General features: G+C 45.7%; 1 protein-coding gene across 3 annotated transcripts in view; it reads left to right on the top strand.

Moving 5' to 3' along the window:
* THOC2 (THO complex subunit 2) overlaps positions 1-21,249 on the top strand; it is a 479,267-nt gene that overhangs the window by 190,294 nt on the left and 267,724 nt on the right. For all 3 annotated transcript variants that reach the window (XR_010183065.1, XM_063937241.1, XM_063937242.1), the window contains exon 12: positions 10,866-11,061. Coding sequence is in view for 2 of the 3 variants with exons in the window: in XM_063937241.1 (XP_063793311.1) it covers positions 10,866-11,061 (196 nt within the window). In the remaining variant the exon portion in view is untranslated. The remainder of the gene's footprint in view (positions 1-10,865; positions 11,062-21,249) is intronic.

Raw genomic sequence — 21,249 nt, 5'->3', positions numbered from 1 at the left:
ACGTGGTCAGGGGAGAACACGTTTGTAAAATTCTACAAATTTGATATCCTGGCAAAAGAGGACCTGGAGTTCTCTCATTCGGTGCTGCAGAGTCATCCGCACTCTCCCGCCCGTTTGGGAGCTTTGGTATAATCCCCATGGTCCTTTCAGGAACCCCAGCATCCACTAGGACGATAGAGAAAATAAGAATTTACTTACCGATAATTCTATTTCTCGGAGTCCGTAGTGGATGCTGGGCGCCCATCCCAAGTGCGGATTATCTGCAATACTTGTACATAGTTACAAAAATCGGGTTATTATTGTTGTGAGCCATCTTTTCAGAGGCTCCGCTGTTATCATACTGTTAACTGGGTTTAGATCACAAGTTGTACGGTGTGATTGGTGTGGCTGGTATGAGTCTTACCCGGGATTCAAAATTCCTCCCTTATTGTGTACGCTCGTCCGGGCACAGTACCTAACTGGCTTGGAGGAGGGTCATAGGGGGAGGAGCCAGTGCACACCACCTGATCCTAAAGCTTTACTTTTTGTGCCCTGTCTCCTGTGGAGCCGCTATTCCCCATGGTCCTTTCAGGAACCCCAGCATCCACTACGGACTCCGAGAAATAGAATTATCGGTAAGTAAATTCTTATTTTCTCTAACGTCCTAGTGGATGCTGGGGACTCCGAAAGGACCATGGGGAATAGCGGCTCCGCAGGACACTGGGCACAAAAGTAAAAAGCTTTAGGACTACCTGGTGTGCACTGGCTCCTCCCCCTATGACCCTCCTCCAAGCCTCAGTTAGATTTTTGTGCCCGAACGAGAAGGGTGCATGCTAGGTGGCTCTCCTGAGCTGCTTAGAGTAAAAGTTTAAATAGGTTTTTTTTATTTTCAGTGAGTACTGCTGGCAACAGGCTCACTGCATCGTGGGACTAAGGGGAGAAGAAGCGAACTCACCTGCGTGCAGAGTGGATTGGGCTTCTTGGCTACTGGACATTAGCTCCAGAGGGACGATCACAGGTTCAGCCTGGATGGGTCCCGGAGCCGCGCCGCCGGCCCCCTTACAGAGCCAGAAGAGCGAAGAGGTCCGGAAAAATCGGCGGCAGAAGACGTTCCTGTCTTCAAATAAGGTAGCGCACAGCACCGCAGCTGTGCGCCATTGCTCTCAGCACACTTCACACTCCGGTCACTGAGGGTGCAGGGCGCTGGGGGGGGAGCGCCCTGAGACGCAATAAAACACGTTTTAAACCTTATATGGCTAAAGAAATGCATCACATATAGCTCCTGGGCTATATGGATGCATTTAACCCCTGCCAGTTTTCCTAAAAAAAAAAAAAAGCGGGTGAAAAGGCCGCCGTGAAGGGGGCGGAGCCTATCTCCTCAGCACACAAGCGCCATTTTCCCTCACAGCTCCGCTGGAAGGACGGCTCCCTGACTCTCCCCTGCAGTCCTGCTACAGAAACAGGGTAAAACAAGAGAGGGGGGGCACTATTTGGCAGTTAATATAAATACAGCAGCTATAAAAGGGAGAAACACTTATATAAGGTTATCCCTATACAGATATAGCGCTCTGGTGTGTGCTGGCAAACTCTCCCTCTGTCTCCCCAAAGGGCTCGTGGGGTCCTGTCCTCTATCAGAGCATTCCCTGTGTGTGTGCTGGGTGTCGGTACGATTGTGTCGACATGTATGAGGAGGAAAATGATGTGGAAGCGGAGCAATTGCCTGTTTTAGTGATGTCACCCCCTAGGGAGTCGACACCTGACTGGATGGTCGTATTTAAGGAATTACGTGGCAATGTCAGCACTTTGCAAAAAACTGTTGACGACATGAGACAGCCGGCAAATCAGTTAGTGCCTGTCCAGGCGTCTCAAACACCGTCAGGGGCTCTAAAGCGCCCGTTACCTCAGATGGTCGACACAGACCCAGACACGGATACTGACTCCAGTGTCGACGGTGAGGAGACAAACGTAATGTCCAGTATGGCCACACGTTACATGATCACGGCAATGAAGGAGGCGTTGAACATTTCTGACACTACAAGTACCACAAAAAAGGGTATTATGTGGGGTGTGAAAAAACCTACCCGTAGTTTTTCCTGAATCAGATGAATTGAATGAGGTGTGTGATAAAGCGTGGGTTTCCCCCGATAAAAAACTGCTGATTTCTAATAAATTATTGGCACTATACCCTTTCCCGCCAGAGGTTAGGGCGCGTTGGGAAACGCCCCCTAGGGTAGATAAGGCGCTCACACGCTTATCAAAACAAGTGGCGTTACCGTCCCCTGATACGACCGCCCTCAAGGAACCAGCTGATAGAAGGCTGGAAAATATCCTAAAAGGTATATACACACATACTGGTGTTATATTGCGACCAGCAATCGCCTCAGCCTGGATGTGCAGCGCTGGAGTGGCTTGGTCGGATTCCCTGACTGAAAATATTGATACCCTGGATAGGGACAGTATATTATTGACTATAGAGCATTTAAAGGATGCATTACTATATATGCGAGATGCACAGAGGGATATTTGCACCCTGGCATCAAGAGTAAGTGCGATGTCCATTTCTGCCAGAAGAGGGTTATGGACGCGACAGTGGTCAGGTGATGCGGATTCCAAACGACATATGGAAGTATTGCCGTATAAAGGGGAGGAGTTATTTGGGGTCGGTCTATCGGACCTGGTGGCCACGGCAACAGCTGGAAAATCCACCTTTTTACCCCAGGTCACCTCTCAGCAGAAAAAGACGCCGTCTTTTCAAACTCAGTCCTTTCGTCCCCATAAGGGCAAGCGGGCAAAAGGCCACTCATTTCTGCCCCGGGGCAGAGGAAGGGGAAAAAGACTGCACCAGGCAGCCTCTTCCCAGGAGCAGAAGCCCTCCCCTGCTTTTGCCAAGTCTTCAGCATGACGCTGGGGCTTTACAAGCGGACTCAGGCACGGTGGGGGCCCGTCTCAAAAATTTCAACGCGCAGTGGGCTCACTCGCAAGTGGACCCCTGGATCCTGCAGGTAGTATCACAGGGGTACAAATTGGAATTCGAGACGTCTCCCCCTCGCCGGTTCCTGAAGTCTGCTCTACCAACGTCTCCCTCCGACAGGGAGGCAGTATTGGAAGCTATTCACAAGCTGTATTCCCAGCAGGTGATAATCAAGGTACCCCTCCTACAACAGGGAAAGGGGTATTATTCCACGCTGTTTGTGGTACCGAAGCCGGACGGCTCGGTGAGACCAATTTTAAATCTAAAATCCTTGAACACTTACATAAAAAGGTTCAAATTCAAGATGGAGTCACTCAGAGCAGTGATAGCGAACCTGGAAGAAGGGGACTATATGGTATCTCTGGACATCAAAGATGCTTATCTCCATGTCCCAATCTACCCTTCTCACCAAGGGTACCTCAGGTTTGTGGTACAAAACTGTCATTATCAGTTTCAGACGCTGCCGTTTGGATTGTCCACGGCACCCCGGGTCTTTACCAAGGTAATGGCCGAAATGATGATTCTTCTTCGAAGAAAAGGCGTCTTAATTATCCCTTACTTGGACGATCTCCTGATAAGGGCAAGGTCCAGGGAACAGTTAGAGGTCGCAGTAGCACTATCTCAGGTAGTGCTACGTCAGCACGGGTGGATTCTAAATATTCCAAAATCGCAGCTGATTCCAACAACACGTCTACTGTTCCTAGGGATGATTCTGGACACAGTCCAGAAAAAGGTGTTTCTCCCGGAGGAGAAGGCCAGGGAGTTATCCGAGCTAGTCAGGAACCTCCTAAAACCAGAACAAGTGTCAGTGCATCAATGCACAAGGGTCCTGGGAAAGATGGTGGCTTCTTACGAAGCGATTCCATTCGGAAGATTCCACGCAAGAACTTTTCAGTGGGATCTGCTGGACAAGTGGTCCGGATCGCATCTTCAGATGCATCAGCGGATAACCCTATCTCCAAGGACAAGGGTGTCTCTCATGTGGTGGTTACAGAGTGCTCATCTCCTAGAGGGCCGCAGATTCGGCATTCAGGATTGGGTCCTGGTGACCACGGATGCCAGCCTGAGAGGCTGGGGAGCAGTCACACAGGGAAAAAATTTCCAGGGCTTGTGGTCAAGCATGGAAACGTCACTTCACATAAATATCCTGGAACTAAGGGCCATTTACAATGCCCTAAGTCAGGCAAGGCCTCTGCTTCAGGGTCAGCCGGTGTTGATCCAGTCGGACAACATCACGGCAGTCGCCCACGTAAACAGACAGGGCGGCACAAGAAGCAGGAGGGCAATGACGGAAGTTGCAAGGATTCTTCGCTGGGCGGAAAATCATGTGATAGCACTGTCAGCAGTGTTCATTCCGGGAGTGGACAACTGGGAAGCAGACTTCCTCAGCAGACACGATCTTCACCCGGGGGAGTGGGGACTTCACCCAGAAGTCTTCCACATGATTGTGAACCGTTGGGAAAAACCAAAGGTGGACATGATGGCGTCCCGCCTCAACAAAAAACTGGACAGATATTGCGCCAGGTCAAGGGACCCTCAGGCAATAGCTGTGGACGCTCTGGTAACACCGTGGGTGTACCAGTCAGTATATGTGTTCCCTCCTCTGCCTCTCATACCCAAGGTACTGAGAATCATAAGAAGGAGAGGTGTAAAGACTATACTCGTGGCTCCGGATTGGCCAAGAAGGACTTGGTACCCGGAAATTCAAGAGATGCTCAGGGAAGACCCGTGGCCTCTACCTCTAAGAAAGGACCTGCTCCAGCAGGGACCATGTCTGTTCCAAGACTTACCGCGGCTGCGTTTGACGGCATGGCGGTTGAACGCCGGATCCTGAAGGAAAATGGCATTCCGGATGAAGTTATCCCTACTCTGATCAAAGCCAGGAAGGATGTAACTGTGCAACATTATCACCGTATTTGGCGTAAATATGTTGCGTGGTGTGAGGCCAGGAAGGCCCCTACAGAGGAATTTCAACTGGGTCGATTCCTGCATTTCCTGCAAACAGGACTGTCTATGGGCCTCAAATTGGGGTCCATTAAGGTTCAAATTTCGGCCCTGTCAATATTCTTCCAAAAAGAACTGGCTTCTGTTCCTGAAGTTCAGACGTTTGTCAAGGGAGTACTGCATATACAGCCTCCTTTTGTGCCTCCAGTGGCACCTTGGGATCTCAATGTAGTTTTGGGATAACTAAAATCACATTGGTTTGAACCACTTACCACTGTGGACTTAAAATATCTCACATGGAAAGTGGTAATGCTGTTAGCCCTGGCTTCATCCAGGCGTGTCTCAGAATTGGCGGCTTTATCCTATTAAAGCCCTTACCTAATTTTTCATACGGACAGGGCAGAATTGAGGACTCGTCCTCAATTTCTCCCTAAGGTGGTTTCAGCTTTTCACTTAAACCAGCCTATTGTGGTGCCTGCGGCTACTAGGGACTTGGAGGATTCCAAGTTGCTGGACGTAGTCAGGGCCCTGAAAATATATGTTTCCAGGACGGCTGGAGTTAGAAAATCTGATTCGCTGTTTATCCTGTATGCACCCAACAAGCTGGGTGCTCCTGCTTCTAAGCAGACGATTGCTCGTTGGATTTGTAGTACAATTCAGCTTGCACATTCTGTGGCAGGCCTGCCACAGCCAAATTCTGTAAAAGCCCATTCCACACGGAAAGTGGGCTCATCTTGGGCGGCTGCCCGAGGGGTCTCGGCTTTACAACTTTGCCGAGCAGCTACTTGGTCAGGGGCAAACACGTTTGCTAAATTCTACAAATTTGATACCCTGGCTGAGGAGGACCTGGAGTTCTCTCATTCGGTGCTGCAGAGTCATCCGCACTCTCCCGCCCGTTTGGGAGCTTTGGTATAATCCCCATGGTCCTTTCGGAGTCCCCAGCATCCACTAGGACGTTAGAGAAAATAAGAATTTACTTACCGATAATTCTATTTCTCATAGTCCGTAGTGGATGCTGGGCGCCCATCCCAAGTGCGGATTGTCTGCAATACTTGTACATAGTTATTGTTACAAAAATCGGGTTATTATTGTTGTGAGCCATCTTTTCAGAGGCTCCTCTGTTATCATGCTGTTAACTGGGTTCAAATCATAAGTTGTACGGTGTGATTGGTGTGGCTGGTATGAGTCTTACCCGGGATTCAAAATCCTTCCTTATTGTGTACGCTCGTCCGGGCACAGTATCCTAACTGAGGCTTGGAGGAGGGTCATAGGGGGAGGAGCCAGTGCACACCAGGTAGTCCTAAAGCTTTTTACTTTTGTGCCCAGTCTCCTGCGGAGCCGCTATTCCCCATGGTCCTTTCGGAGTCCCCAGCATCCACTACGGACTATGAGAAATAGAATTATCGGTAAGTAAATTCTTATTTTTTTTGACAAGTCAGCTTTCTGTTTTGACTGTCCAGCTTTCTGTTCTGGCTATCAGCTGACTACAGTATTTATACTCTTCAGTTTTTATTGAGAAGGGAGCAGGTTTTGGAAAATTTACCTTATGACAGCTGATAAAGGCCAATAACATACAGTAGTTGAATGCAAACATGCTTGAAATATACATGAGGTCATTATATACCTGGAAAATAACTAGTTATTAAATATGGGCGACTTGGAAAGGTGTGTATTTGTATTCTTACTCTACTAGTTATCATCATGCACTAATAATGCGTCCATATGGTTAATTATTTGGAACAGAAGGGCAGATGTATTAAGCCTGGAGAAATGATCAAGTATTGATAAGTGCCAGGTGATAACGCACCAGCCAATCAGCTCCAATATGTAATTTGACAGGAGCAGATTGGCTGGTGCGTTATCACCTTGCACTTATCACTGCTTTATCACTTCTCCAGGCTTAATGCATCTGCCCCAGTATTTCATGTTCATTTCTGTAAAACTGTACTAAGGCCACTACTGATGTTGCCCACATATCCAGAGATTCCTGTGGTACTAAATAGGTCATTAGCAACCAGTGGGGTTTCATAGAGCAGCACAAACAGATCGTTATTGGTAAAATGCGTTTATTTCTTTTACCTAATTGCTTATTGTTTAACTACATTAATCTTCTTCTGCACCTAATTACCACACCTCTGCAGAATGCAAATTTGTAGGCGCTTCCTTATTTATAGAGAAATTGTTGATGGTATTGAGTAAAACCTTTGTTTTGTGGAACTTAATTGACCGTCATATTGGTGATCCATTTTAGCACACATTGGGCAATATATATATATATATATATATATATATATATATATATATATATATATGGAACCTTGTTGAGAGCGGCACTCAGAGACTTGGACACAAGTTTGAAGTGAAAAAACCCCGCAGGGCAATCTTTATGTGACGTTTCAGGGACTAGCCCCTTCCTCAGACCAAGTGTGTCCAAGTCTCTGAGTGCCGCTCTCAACAAGGTTCCATATGCACACAGAGTTGACATGCTCTGAAGGGAAGGCACCGGAGCAGTATTGGCGTCAGTCCGGAGTGTCGGGGTCCAACCATTGACTGTATATATATATATATATATATATATATAATACATACAGTATATTATACAGTAATTACAGTATGTTCTTCCAGTGAAATACAAGATTGCCGAACTCAGCTGATATTTCACCCTCATCAATCACTTTTCTCACTATTTGATATGTATGACAACAATATCTGCAGGATTTAATCCCACCCTTTTACTGGACAACACTTGCTGGCATATTTTTTACCTTTTTTTGGAACGTAGTCCTGATAATTCTAATTTCTTATAGCAGCAAGAAATTACGTATTTGCTGGAATTTATCTATAAGCGTATGTAGTGACATAGGCCCTAATAGGTGCCCATCCCTGCAGAGTATACAAAGTATAGTAATGTGATCACGTCTGGGTTCAGACATCGGACGTGCTGCTGCACACATGCTGACAGACATTGGGGTATATGCAATTGCGGTCGAATTCGCGGCAATTTTCGCCGTTTTTTAATTCGACTCAATTCGACAGGTGAATCCCGGAAGGTGGCTTCCGGAATTCACCATATTCAATGAAAAACGGATTCGCCAGAGTCGCGGGCGAAAATCGGCCGATTTGGCGGATTTTGCCGCGATTTTAAAAAACGGTAAAAAAACGTGAAAAACCCGAAAAAAAATGGCGTGGGGTCCCCCCTCCAAAGCATAACCAGCCTCGGGCTCATCGAGCTGGTCCTGGTTCTAAAAATGCAGGGGAAAAATTGGCCAGGGATCCCCCGTATTTTTAAAACCAGCACCGGGCTCTGCGCCTGGTGCCAAAAATACGGGGGACAAAAAGAGTAGGGGTCCCCCGTATTTTTAACACCAGCATCGGGCTCCACTAGCTGGACAGATAATGCCACAGCCGGGGGTCACTTTTATGCCGTGCCCTGCGGCCGTGGCATTAAATATCCAACTAGTCACCCCTGGCCGGGGTACCCTGGGGGAGTGGGGACCCCTTCAATCAAGGGGTCCCCCCCCCAGCCACCCAAGGGCCAGGGGTGAAGCCCGAGGCTGTCCCCCCCCATCCAATGGGCTGCGGATGGGGGGGCTGATAGCCTTTTGTGATAATAAAAAGATATTGTTTTTTCCAGCAGTACTACAAGTCCCAGCAAGCCTCCCCCGCAAGCTGGTACTTGGAGAACCACAAGTACCAGCATGCGGGAGAAAAACGGGTCCGCTGGTACCTGTAGTACAACTGGGAAAAAAATACCCAAATAAAAACAGGACACACACACCTTGATAGTAAAACTTTATTACACACTACCGACACACACATACTTACCTATGTTGACACGCCGACTGCCACGGTCTCCGACGATCCGAGGGTACCTGTGAAAAAATTATACTCACCTTCCAGCGTCCAGAGATAAATCCACGTCCAGAGAGTAAAATCCACGTACTTGTTTAAAAAAAAAAACACGCAAAAACCCGCTCCATACCGGACTAGAAAGGGGTCCAATGCTTTCACATCAGACCCCTTTCTCCCGAATGCCGGGACATCACGTGACTCCTGTCACTGACGTCCCTTCAGCCAATCAGGAAGCGCTACTTCCGTGGCGCTCACCTGATTGGCTGTGCGCTGTCTGTACTGTGACAGCACATCGCAAAGCCGCTCCATTACTTTCAATGGTGGGAACTTTGCGGGTAGCGGTGGGGTCACCCGCCGGTCAGCCGCTGACCGGCGGGTGACCTTACCGCTAGCCGCTAAGTTCCCACCATTGAAAGTAATGGAGCGGCTTTGCGATGTGCTGTCACAGTACAGACAGCGCACAGCCAATCAGGTGAGCGCAACGAAGTTGCGCTTCCTGATTGGCTTAGAGACCTTTCTGTGACAGCTGTCACTGACAGGTCTCATTCGTGGAAAGGTGTCCCATGTGTCAGCATGGGACCCCTTTCAGTCCGGCATGGAGCGGGTGTTCGGTTTGTTTTTTTGCCAAGTACGTGGATTTATCTCTGGACCATGGCTGAGGTGAGTATATTGATCTTTTCTTTTCAGGTATCCGTGGATTCTACATGGAGAAGAGGACCGATGTCGGCGTGTGAACATAGGTAAGTATGTGTGTGTCGACGTATGAAATAAAGTTTTACTGTCGACGGTGTGTGTGTCCTGTTTTTATTTGGGTATTTTTTTCCCAGTAGTACTACAGGTACCAGCGGGCCCGTTTTTCTCCCGCATGCTGGTACTTGTGGTTCTCCAAGTACCAGCTTGCGGGGGAGGCTTGCTGGGACTTGTAGTACTACTGGAAAAAACAATATCTTTTTAATATCACAAAAGGCTATCAGCCCCCCCATCCGCAGCCCATTGGATGGGGGGGGGGGACAGCCTCGGGCTTCACCCCTGGCCCTTAGGTGGCTGGGGGGGGGACCCCTTGATTGAAGGGGTCCCCACTCCCCCAGGGTACCCCGGCCAGGGGTGACTAGTTGGATATTTAATGCCACGGCCGCAGGGCACGGCATAAAAGTGACCCCCGGCTGTGGCATTATCTGTCCAGCTAGTGGAGCCCGATGCTGGTGTTAAAAATACGGGGGACCCCTACTCTTTTTGTCCCCCGTATTTTTGGCACCAGCACCAGGCGCAGAGCCCGGTGCTGGTTTTAAAATTACGGGGGATCCCCTGTCAATTTTTCCCCCGCATTTTTAGAACCAGGACCAGCTCGAAGAGCCCGAGGCTGGTTATGCTTTGGAGGGGGGACCCCACGCCATTTTTTTTTATGATTTCACCGTTCCAGCATAAAAAAAAAAAAAAAAAATAATAATAATATTTTAAAAAATATATAAATAATATTTGTGCCTCCAAAAAAAAAAAAAAAAGTACCTAATCCCTTCTAATATAAATAGATCTGCTATTCCCCCCCAAAAAAACACAAAAAAAAACATGTTTAAATTTTTTTTATTTGTTTTCACCCTCCAAAGTGTGGCGGATTGAAAATGACGAATTTGCTGTCTAAAAGCACTGCTGTCGAATTTCCAAACTTGAATTGAATATGCTTTGGTCGAATTGCAGCACTTGTATCATTGCAGAAAAGTCGAATTTGCAAAAAGTCGAATTTTAAAAGTCCGTTTTTTGGTCGGAAAGCACTGAATTGCATAGGCGATTTTTTTTTTTGGTCGAAAATGACCCGAAATTCGACAATTTCGGGAATTCGACCGCAATTGCATATACCCCACTATCGGTTACTGATTCTGGAAAACTCAAGTTTCAAATTTAGTTTACGTGACAATTTTACATCTGCCATAGAAACCTATGGGGACTGCTATTGTGAATGAAAATGGAGATACCACAGCAGATATCGACTATAAGTGCTGCGTTGCCACTTTCCTAATCCTCGAGAAAATGTCTGTCTTCGTGCAATTTCTCACAAAATCTCCCCTGTAAATAGGCCCTTTTAGCAGTTTTATGTATTTTAACTTCTTGTTTTGTTTCCTAGAGTGGGAGTGCCCAAGGGTGCCAAGGGATCCCGTATTTCCCCAATGCACAGCCAGAGGGCCCCCAAACCAGTGGAATGCTTCGAAGATTTAAGAAGAGATGTCTTCAACATGCTTTGTTTCCTGGGCCCACACTTGGCACATGATCCCATTTTGCTGGCCAAAATTGTCAGACTTGGCAAAGCATTGATGAAAGAGGTTTGTATTTTTCTTTTTTACTGACTAAAGTTTTCATTGTATCTAGCTGTACTTTGTCACATTAATTCCTGTGTACATTGCTGATCCATTTCAAATCTGAATCAGTCTGTTTTTAGTTCCTTTCAGTCTAGGCTCATGGAAACATGAACCAATGATCAAGCAGCCCTTTTTGGATAATGTGTGTATGTACTGTGTGTGTGTTTGTAATTGGTTCTGTTTTGTGCTATATTAGCTTATCAACCCAATGAGCTGCTGAGAATGCGTGAGATCTGCATAATTTCTCTGTGCCATTAATGCCAGTTATGACTGTTTGATGGCAGAAACCAGCATAGAAGCCAGATAAGCAATAGATGTTTCTTTTTCATCCACTAGGGGTCACTGGAGTACTCTTGGGATATGGACAGGGCGTTAGCAGGGATAGGCACATTTAAATATTTAAATTAGTAACCCTCCACCCCTCCATACTCCCAAGATACCTCAGTGTTTTTTTTAGTGCTTTGCCGGAATGGCACACGTAGGATAGATCTCCAGCCTTCATTTTCTCTTTCTAAAGAATTTTTCTTTTTCTTGACACAGGTCCCTACCCAGCTTATTAATAAGCTTGGGTCCGGGACTGTGCGTGTGCTGCTACCCAGCACAAGGCTTGTCGGCGCTTATGTGAAGAAGCCCTGCCATGGACCTTTAGCAGCGTGTTACTGGCTGTACGAGGAGCAGGTCGGAGCTTATAGAGAAGCCCCGTCAATCTCCATATCCCTGCACCAGCGTGAAAGCTGAGTTCCGATATGACTGCAGGAGGTGCAGGTCGGATCTTGCTGAGAAGCCCCGTCAGCCTCCATATCAGGCACCAGGTATTGAGCGGCCGGTCAGCTCACGCTGCCGCCGCTCTGGGTGTGGGGAGCATCTACGTATATGTCTGTGTCTCACTGCTATATGGTCCCGCTGCCGCCGCACTGTATGAGGGAAGCATGATGTTTTCTGTTGCCGCACCTGTACTATGATGTTGCCGCTGAACTGTGTGTGCGGGAGCTATCTTGTTGGGATCCCGTGGCTGTACTGTGGTGCTACTGCCGCATAGGGAGCAGTGGCGCCGGCTTGTGCCCGGCACTGCTCCACAGACCCAGCTGCCGACAGTGTCCGCGATCACCTGCTGATCCTGCGGCTGTACTGTAGCGCTTCCGGCGCAGGGCTGGGGATCAGTGCTGGCGGGCACCGCTCCACGGATCATCTGCTGCTACCGTGGCTGTACTGTAGCGCTGCTGCCGCCGGGTAATCAGTTCTGCCGGCCTGCTGCCGGCACTTCTCCGCAGATCATCTTCTACTCCTGTAGCGCTGTCACCGTGGGGGGATCAGTGCTGCTGGCCTGCGCCCGACAACACTCCACAGACCCAGCTGCCACCAGTGTCCGCGATCAGCTACTGCTGCCGCCGCTTGCACACAGTCAGCTAGCCGGGAGGGGACTTCCTACGCAGCAGCACAGCACCGTGACTCATGTAAGGGCAATCAGCGGTAAAAGGGGACACCAACAGCAATTTCCTTTAGTAAGGGGAGCAGCCATTGTTTGCTCGTGGTTGTTCCTGTCTAGATAGGGGGACAACACAGGTTATTAAGCATATATCACAGTATTGACTATTGTATATGGTCATATATTTAAAAAACAAAAAATACACGTATAAAGGGAACGGACATCACTGGTCCATAGGATAAAATTCCCCTGCCATTCAACAGTTTCCAAAATCTGTAAAATATGTAGTGTATCTTTAACATGTCCGTTCCCTTTATACTTGTATAGCCCACAACATCGGCTGTGAAGCAAGTAGATTTTTTCTTTCAAATTGTACGAAGCTACCTAACTCCCAGATAAATTTCATTATCAGCTGTATACAATACATACTGAATAGAAACTACTTCTGGAAACAGGGTCTGTCCTACAATCAAATCAAAGGAACCGCTATGGGTTCCTCCTTCGCACCTAGCTACGCTGATCTGTTTGTGGCTAGGTGGGAGGAGGAAAAAATTTGGGAAAACAACCCATTCAGAAAATATATTGTCATTTGGAAAAGATACATAGATGATTTGCTGTTTATATGGAGTGGGCCAAAACAAATCCTGGCAGAATTTTTTGAATATATTGCGCCTACGGTTTAGAATTTACGTCAACTGTTAGCGACAACATGGTAATATATTTAGACCTGGATATTTTTATCCAAGAAAAGATGATTTGTGTCACAGCGCCTCCGCGGTCTCCATACTTACCCCTCCGGGCGCGCTGGGTCTCCGTGCGGCTGTCCTCGCTGGCGGTTCCCGGCGTCCAGCGCTCCGTCCGGCCAGCGTGTGCGCTCGACGTCCACGGGAGGTGCGGGTGACGTCATCGGTACCTCCACCAATCAGGCCCTGGCGGGAAGTTCAAATTCAGACGCCAGGCAATGCTCCGGCGCCTGAGTATCATCGTTGCTGCGACTGTGGTGGTGATCTCCAGAGCTCCCGTTCCTCCGTGCTTCCCAGCACCTCCGTGCCTCAGCATCTCCGTGCTTCCCAGCACCTCCGTGCCTCAGCATCTCCGTGCTTCCCAGCACCTCCGTGCCTCAGCACCTCCGTGCCTCAGCACTCAGCATCTCCGTGCCTCAGCACTCAGCACCTCCGTGCCTCAGCACCTCCGTGCCTCAGCACTCAGCATCTCCGTGCCTCAGCACTCAGCATCTCCGTGCCTCAGCACCTCCGTGCCTCAGCACTCAGCCCCTTCGTGCCTCAGCACTCAGCACGTCCGTGCCTCAGCACTCAGCACCTCCGTGCCTCAGCATTCAGCACCTCCGTGCCTCAGCACTTAGCACCTCTGTGCCTCCAGCACCTCTGTGCCTCCAAGCATCTCAACGTCTCTCAGCGCCTTCAAACACCTCCGTAACTCTAGTATTTCGGTGCCTCCAGCACCTCAGTGCCTCCAGCACCCCAACATCGCTCACAGTAAGCTTTTGGTACTCTCTACCCATTCATCAGCATCTTTACAAGTCTTGTCTTTCAGGAGACCTACAAGCATTCACCCGTGCCTCCTGCCTACCGTCCTAATCCTGTATGAGGAAGACCTACATCCGGCCATCTCTACTGCGACCCAGTAGCGGTTCCTCTTCCCGGTCACCGGAAGAAACCCCGAGTCCACAACACTTCCAAACCAGGTCCGTGATAATTTGCACGAGGAACCACACCAAAGAATGCAGTGGAAACCACATACTTAGCACTATGTACAGATGGAAACAAAGAATCAAGTAGAGCAGAAAGGAACCTTTCATTGTTTAAATTGCCGTGCCTGCAAAACCACTGGAAATAAATCAACAAAACCCATTGTAGAATTTATGTCCAATACAACAAAGAAAATTTATAAAATAAAAGAAAGAATTACGTGTGATTCGGAAGGAGTCATTTACCTTCTCCAGATTTTGAAAACCTTCATTCATCAATACATCGGGCAGACAAAAAGAAAATTACGAGTAAGGATTTCAGAGTGTATATATATATATATATATATATATATATATATATACACACACACACACACACACACACACACACACACACACACACACACACACACACACTGGGGCAAAAAAGTATTTCGACAGCCACCGATTGTGCAAGTTGACCCACTTAGAAAGATGAGAGAGGTCTCTAATTTCCATCATAGGTACACTTCAACTGTGAGAAACAGAATCTGAAAAGAAAAAAAAAAACAGGAAATCACATTGTATGATTTTTAAACAATTTACTTGTATATTCTTGTGGAAAATAAATATTTGGACACATACCAAGCAGCAAGATTTCTGGCTCTCACAGACCTGTTACTACTACTTTAAGAAGCTCTTCTATCCTCCACTCATTACCTGTATTAATGGCACCTTTTTGAACTGGTTATCTGTATAAAAGACACCTGTCCACACCCTCAAACAGTCAGACTGCTACCTCTCCACCATGGCCAAGACCAGAGAGCTGTCTAAGGACACCAGGTACAAAATTGTAGAGCTGCACAAGGCTGGGATGAGCTACTCGACAATAGGCAAGCAGCTTGGTGAGAAGAGATCAACTGTTGGTGCAATTATTAAAAAATGGTAGAAATACAAGATCACTGACAATTTCCCTCAACCTTGGGCTCCATGCAAGATCTCACCTCGTGGGGTATCAATGATCTTGAAAACGGTGAGGAATCAGCCCAGAACTACATGGGTGGACCTGGTCAATGACCTCAAGAGAGCTGGGACCACAGTCACAAAAGGGTACCATTAGTAACACACTACGTCGTCATGGATTGAAATCCTGCAGCACCCGAGAGGTTACCCTGCTTAGGCCAGCACATGTCCAGGCCCGTCTAAAGTTTTCCAGTGACCATCTGGATGATTCAGAGGAGGACTAGGAGAATGTAATGTGGTCAGATGAGAGCAAAATCAAACTTTTTGGTATAAACTCCACTCGCCGTGTTTGGAGGGAGAAGAATGATGAATGGCATCCCAAGAACACCATACCCTTTGTGAAGCATAGGGGTGGAAACATCATGCTTTGGGGCTGCTTTTCTGCAAAGGGGACAGGACGACTGATCCGTATTAAGGAGAGGATGAATAGGGCCATGTATCGTGAGATTTTGGCCAAAAACCTCCTTACTTCAGTAAGAGCATTGAAGATGGAACATGGCTGGGTCTTCCAGCATGACAGTGACCCCAAACACACCACCCGGGCAACTAAGGAGTGGCTCCGTAAGAAGCATTTCAAGGTCCTGGAGTGGCCTAGCCAGTCTCCAGACCTCAACCCAATAGAAAATCTTTGGAGGGAGTTGAAAGTCCGTATTGCCCGGCGACAGCCCCAAAACATGACAGATCTAGAGAAGATCTGCATGGAAGAGTGGGCCAAAATACCTGCTACAGTGTGTGCAAACCTGGTCAATAACTACAGGAAACGTTTGACCTCTGTAATTACCAACCGAGGTTATATTACAAAGTATTGAGTTAAACTTTTTGATTGTCCAAATATTTATTTTCCGCAAGAATATACAAATAAATTGTTTAAAAATCATACAATGTGATTTCCTAGTTTTTTTTTTTTTTTTTTTTCTTCAGATTCTCTCTCTTTCCCAGTTGAAGTGTACCTATGATGGAAATTACAGACCTCTCATCTTTTTAAGTGGGTCAATTTGCACAATTGGTGGCTGTCCAAATACTTTTTTGCCCCACTGTAATATACTAAGAGGATTGGAGACGCATAGTGTCTCCAAACATTATAAAGACTGTCACAATAAAGATCCATCCAGCCTGAAATTTTATAGGTATACAAAAAATACAATGTAACTGGAGCGGAGGAAACATATGCCTTGAACTCAGAAAAAAAGAAACAAAATGGATATACTACATGCGGACCCTACAACCTGAGGGGTTAAATGTAGAAATTGACGTAAATGCGTTTTTGTTAGATAATTAAATTTTATACATATTCCCTTTTTTATACATAATATATTAGACCTATTCTGACTGCCATGCCATAAATTAATTTAGAAATATAAAAATGAAAAAAAATGTATATATAATTCTATTTTTTAAGCTCTATATAGGCTACAATGGGCACATGGTTGCTGCTTTTTATTTATAACATCCATTTTCACACTTCCTGTTTTTAATGGAAATAATAAAGTTGTTTAAATCTTTAAAATATAAAAAGGAGGTTAATCCTACAAACAGAATCCTAGATAAAGGGTGCAAAACCCAAAACGCTTTGGAGAAGATACGGAGGACAACAGAGGAGACGCACAAGTGTGTACAAGCACTAGCACGCCGGAGCTACAGAGAGACGGGAACTGTTAAAGTCTGCAGCAGCCGGTCAGGCTGATCTAACATCAAACCGTGGGCACCACAGGTAGGGATAGCAGAGAGAGTTTTAACCCGCACCCAGAAATTGTGGATGTAATCCGGATTTTGAAAACCCTCATTCACCTCTTTTAAACATTCATAAAAGAGCTGTAACATTAATACAAAATAACCCCTTTTTTTTACAGTTATGAGCGTTCGTTTAATCAAGCGCTTCAATTATCATTATTATCTTTCATTTTACTGTTTATATGGAGCTGCTAACATATACATAGCGTGGTATTTTTATATATACTTTATCAAATGTACTAGTTCAGCAAGGTTGGTTTGTCAACTTCAAGAAATCAAGCCTGGTTCTATGTCAAACAATTCACTTCCTAGGAATGATTCTGGATACGGTAGATCAAAGGATTTACCTGCCAGAACAGAAAGCACAAAGTATTCGTCATCTGGTACAGTTAGTGCTCAAGCCACAGACAGTCTCTGTGTATTTGTACATTCAACTGTTAGGAAAGACGGTGGCTTTTTTCGAAGCACTTTAGTTCGGAAGATTTCACTCACGTCCCTTTCAACTGGATCTTCTCGCTTAGTGGTCAGGCTCTCATCTACAAATTTTACAAATGGTGAGGTTGTCTCCCTACTCGGGTGGCTCCACATACACTATCTCACCGTGGGAAAAAGGTTTGTAGTCTGGAATTGGATAATTTGGACGATGGACGCAAGTCTCAGAGGTTAGGGAGCAGTGGTCCTACATAGTCAGCTTCAGGGTCTATGGTCAGCCCGACAAAGATTACGGTCAATAAATGTCCTGGAACTGAGGGCAATTTACGACACGCTGCGACAGGCAGTTCACATGCTCCAGTCTCAGACTGTTCAAGTTCAGTCAGACTACGTGACGGCAGTCGCATACATCAACAATCAATGAGGGACTTGAAGTCGCATGGCCATGCGAGAAGTTGCTTGAATCCTTTATTGGGCCGAGCATCACCAAGTGATATTGTTGACAGTGTTCATTCCAGGAGTGGACAACTGGGAAGCAGATTTTCTCAGCCATCAGGATTTTCATCCGGTAGAATGGCTTTACTTCCAGAGGTGTTCCAGATGTTGGTCCAGAGGTGGGGTTACCCACAGGTGGATCTAATGGCATCTCCCCAGAATCCTCAAACTCCCCAGTATGTGTCCAGAACAAGAGATCCAAAGGCAGTGGCAGAGGATGCTCTCACAATAGCGTTGCCGTACAGCTGCGTTTATCGGTTTCCACAGTTTCCGCTGCTTCCTTTGCTGTGCAGCTACATGGTCATCAGTGCACCCTTTTTTGTGCGCTTTTACAAGTTTCATATGTGTGCGGCATCAGCGTCTAGCTTTGGCCATCTAGTGTTACAGGTGCCAAACAGCTCTCCACCCAAGGGGGAAACTTTGGTAAGTCCCAAGAATACTCTAGTGACCCCTAGTGGATGAAAAAGAAAATAGGATTTTGGTACTTACCAGATAAATCCTTTTCTTTGAATCCACAGGGGGCACTGGATGCCCACCCAGAGCAGTTTCACCTTGCTAGTGGTAAGTTCAGTAAATGTTATGGTAACCTATTCTCACCGACTTGTTGGCATGTTACGGTGATTGTTTTCTGTTGTCGTGTAAACTTTCTAGTTGTCTGTTATGTTATGTGTCAACTTTATAGTTGTCCGTTATGTTATAATGTTATACAGGTTGAGTATCCCTTATACAAAATGCTTGGGACCAGAGGTATTTTGGATATCGGATTTTTCCGTATTTTGGAATAATTGCATACCATAATGAGATATCATGGTGATGGGACCTAAATCTAAGCACAGAATGCATTTATGTTACATATACACCTTATACACACAGCCTGAAAGTAATTTTAGCCAATATTTTTTATAACTTTGTGTATTAAACAAAGTGTGTGTACATTCACACAATTCATTTATGTTTCATATACACCTTATACACACAGCCTGAAGGTCATTTAATACAATATTTTTAAAGGTTTCATTATTTCACTCTCGCTCAAAAAAGTCCGTATTTCGGAATATTCCGTATTTCGGAATATTTGGATATGGGATACTCAACCTGTATGTGATTCTCCATTGTTCATTCTCTGTACGCTTCTGTTCGGCTCAGTAAAAAAACACTGAGGTATCTTGGGAGTATGGAGGGGGTGGAGGGTTACTAATTTAAATATTTAAATGTGCCTATCCCTGCTAAGGCTCCATATCCCAAGAGTACTCCAGTGCCCCCTGTGGATTCTAAGAAAAGGATTTTTCTGGTAAGTACTAAAATCCAATTTTTTTGAGCAAACAATGAACATTTAAGATGCAGTGGTAGCTCTTTATATCAATTTACCACAGATTTGCGTTTGTTTTTTTTTGTGTTGCTCTATGATGCGTTTGATTCTGATTGTGTTTATGCCCAAAATTTAAAAGGCAATAATTTTACTGGCTGTGTTTTGCTTGTACATAGGTTCTCAAACTTTGTCCTCAGGACCCCAAACAGTTCATGTTTTCTAGGTCTTCTCACAGAATCACAAGTGACAGAATCCGCTCCACCTGTAGCTCTTTAAATGTGTCTGTGAATAATGAATACACCTGTGCACCAGCTAGGTAACCTGGAAAATACAAAGGCGGTGCGCAGTTCTTTTCACCCCCTTCCGCAAACGTTCTGTTTCTGCTGACGGGAGTGGTATAATCATTTCAGCTCGCTACCCCTGGGGGTAGCGAGGGCGCCTAACCCTTTACGCAGCTAAACCTGATTACTATGGGCGCAATATGTGCGATAACGTGGATCACTTTAGAAAGGAGATTGCGCGTGATAAATCATTTGAATACTGCCCAAACTGTTTAGGGTTCTGAGGGCTGTGTTTCAGAACCACTATGGTAGTAAAATCATATACCTTTAAATATTGGGCATAAATATGATCTAATGCTGGGCATACACTATACAATTATGTGGCAGATAATCTGTGGTTGGAATGAAAACCTGGTAATGGATGAGAGCAACTGACAATCGCCCATTTGCTCCCAAACACTGGAAAATGGACAAAACCTGTTGTTTATACAAATTGGTTAAATCACAGACAGGTTTTGTCCATTTTCCAGTGTTTAATAGCAGATTGTCAGTTGCTCTAATCCATTACCAGGTTTTCATTGCAACCACAGATTATCTGCCAGATTGTGTAATGTATGCCTAGCAAAAAGCGCTGGGCTTTACAAGGGTGTGGATTATTAGATTTACACAAAAAAATGTCTACAGTTAATAGATCTACCACTAATGGTAAACATGCATTGGGTCGACAGGGCCAAACGGACGCCATGGAAATGGTTGACACAAAAAAAGGTGGACACAATAATTTTTTTGGGGGGGTGTTTTGTCAGTTTTCTACCACAGAGAAGCCCCATTAGTGTACTGCGTCCCCTCGCATGGCTTGCTTCGTTCGCCATGCTTTTTGGGCAAGGTTACTATTCCCAATCATAGTCCACGTAGATGGAGAAGTATGGAAAAATTTAAAAAAATGAAAGAAAACTTTACAAAAAAATTGTCTACCAGATTTGTCGTCTTTTTACCCCTGTTGACCCTGTCGACCTGCATGCCTACCATTAGTGGTTGTCCTATTGACTGTAGACCTTTAATCCGGATACCGTTTTACAACCAGCCGCTTTGTAAATGTCCATATACACAATCATATCTGATCTTGTTGGAAGCTGCTGAGATAGTAACTTCTGTGGTTCGTATAAGTGTAACTCTGCAATACCGCTCACTCCCTCTCCTCATGATTTGCTTTTTTATCTGGTCAGGAAGGTTTCTTTTCAGTTATTTTAATCACGAGTTTACCACAATGCTGCTCCTTATGCTGGGCATACACGGTCAGATAAAATGCCTGTCAGACCAGATCGGACAGGTAATTATAGCGTGTATGCACAGCATTAAATGCATTTTATTTTTAAATCTTGTAAATTCAACTTATTACTTTGCTAGCCAACGAATAATGAAATAGAAGTTTATTTATGGAATAGTAACTGTTCCAGAATATTTTTCTCTATTACCTGCATCATGTCCAAGATTTCTAATTTGTGGTACCCATTAATCTTTTAAAATACACACTCAAGGGGTTTACAAATACAGACTGAGGTAAGGGTCATATTGGTAACTTCTTGGAATCTATTGTGAATCCTGGAGAAAACCTGACATTTCATTATCTCTTCAGTCCTGGGGGATACTGCAAAATATAGGACTTGGATAGGATTACATGTTTGATGTCCATTAAATGTATATGCAAAATTGGTTTGGTACATTCTGTTTACTTTTAAAACCTCTATGAAACTGTGTGTCTCCAAGT

Source organism: Pseudophryne corroboree, chromosome 8 (assembly GCF_028390025.1).
Source record: "Pseudophryne corroboree isolate aPseCor3 chromosome 8, aPseCor3.hap2, whole genome shotgun sequence".
Lineage (NCBI taxonomy): Eukaryota > Metazoa > Chordata > Amphibia > Anura > Myobatrachidae > Pseudophryne > Pseudophryne corroboree.
The sequence above is the reverse complement of the archived record's forward strand: the minus strand, read 5'-3'. Positions and strand labels throughout refer to the sequence as shown.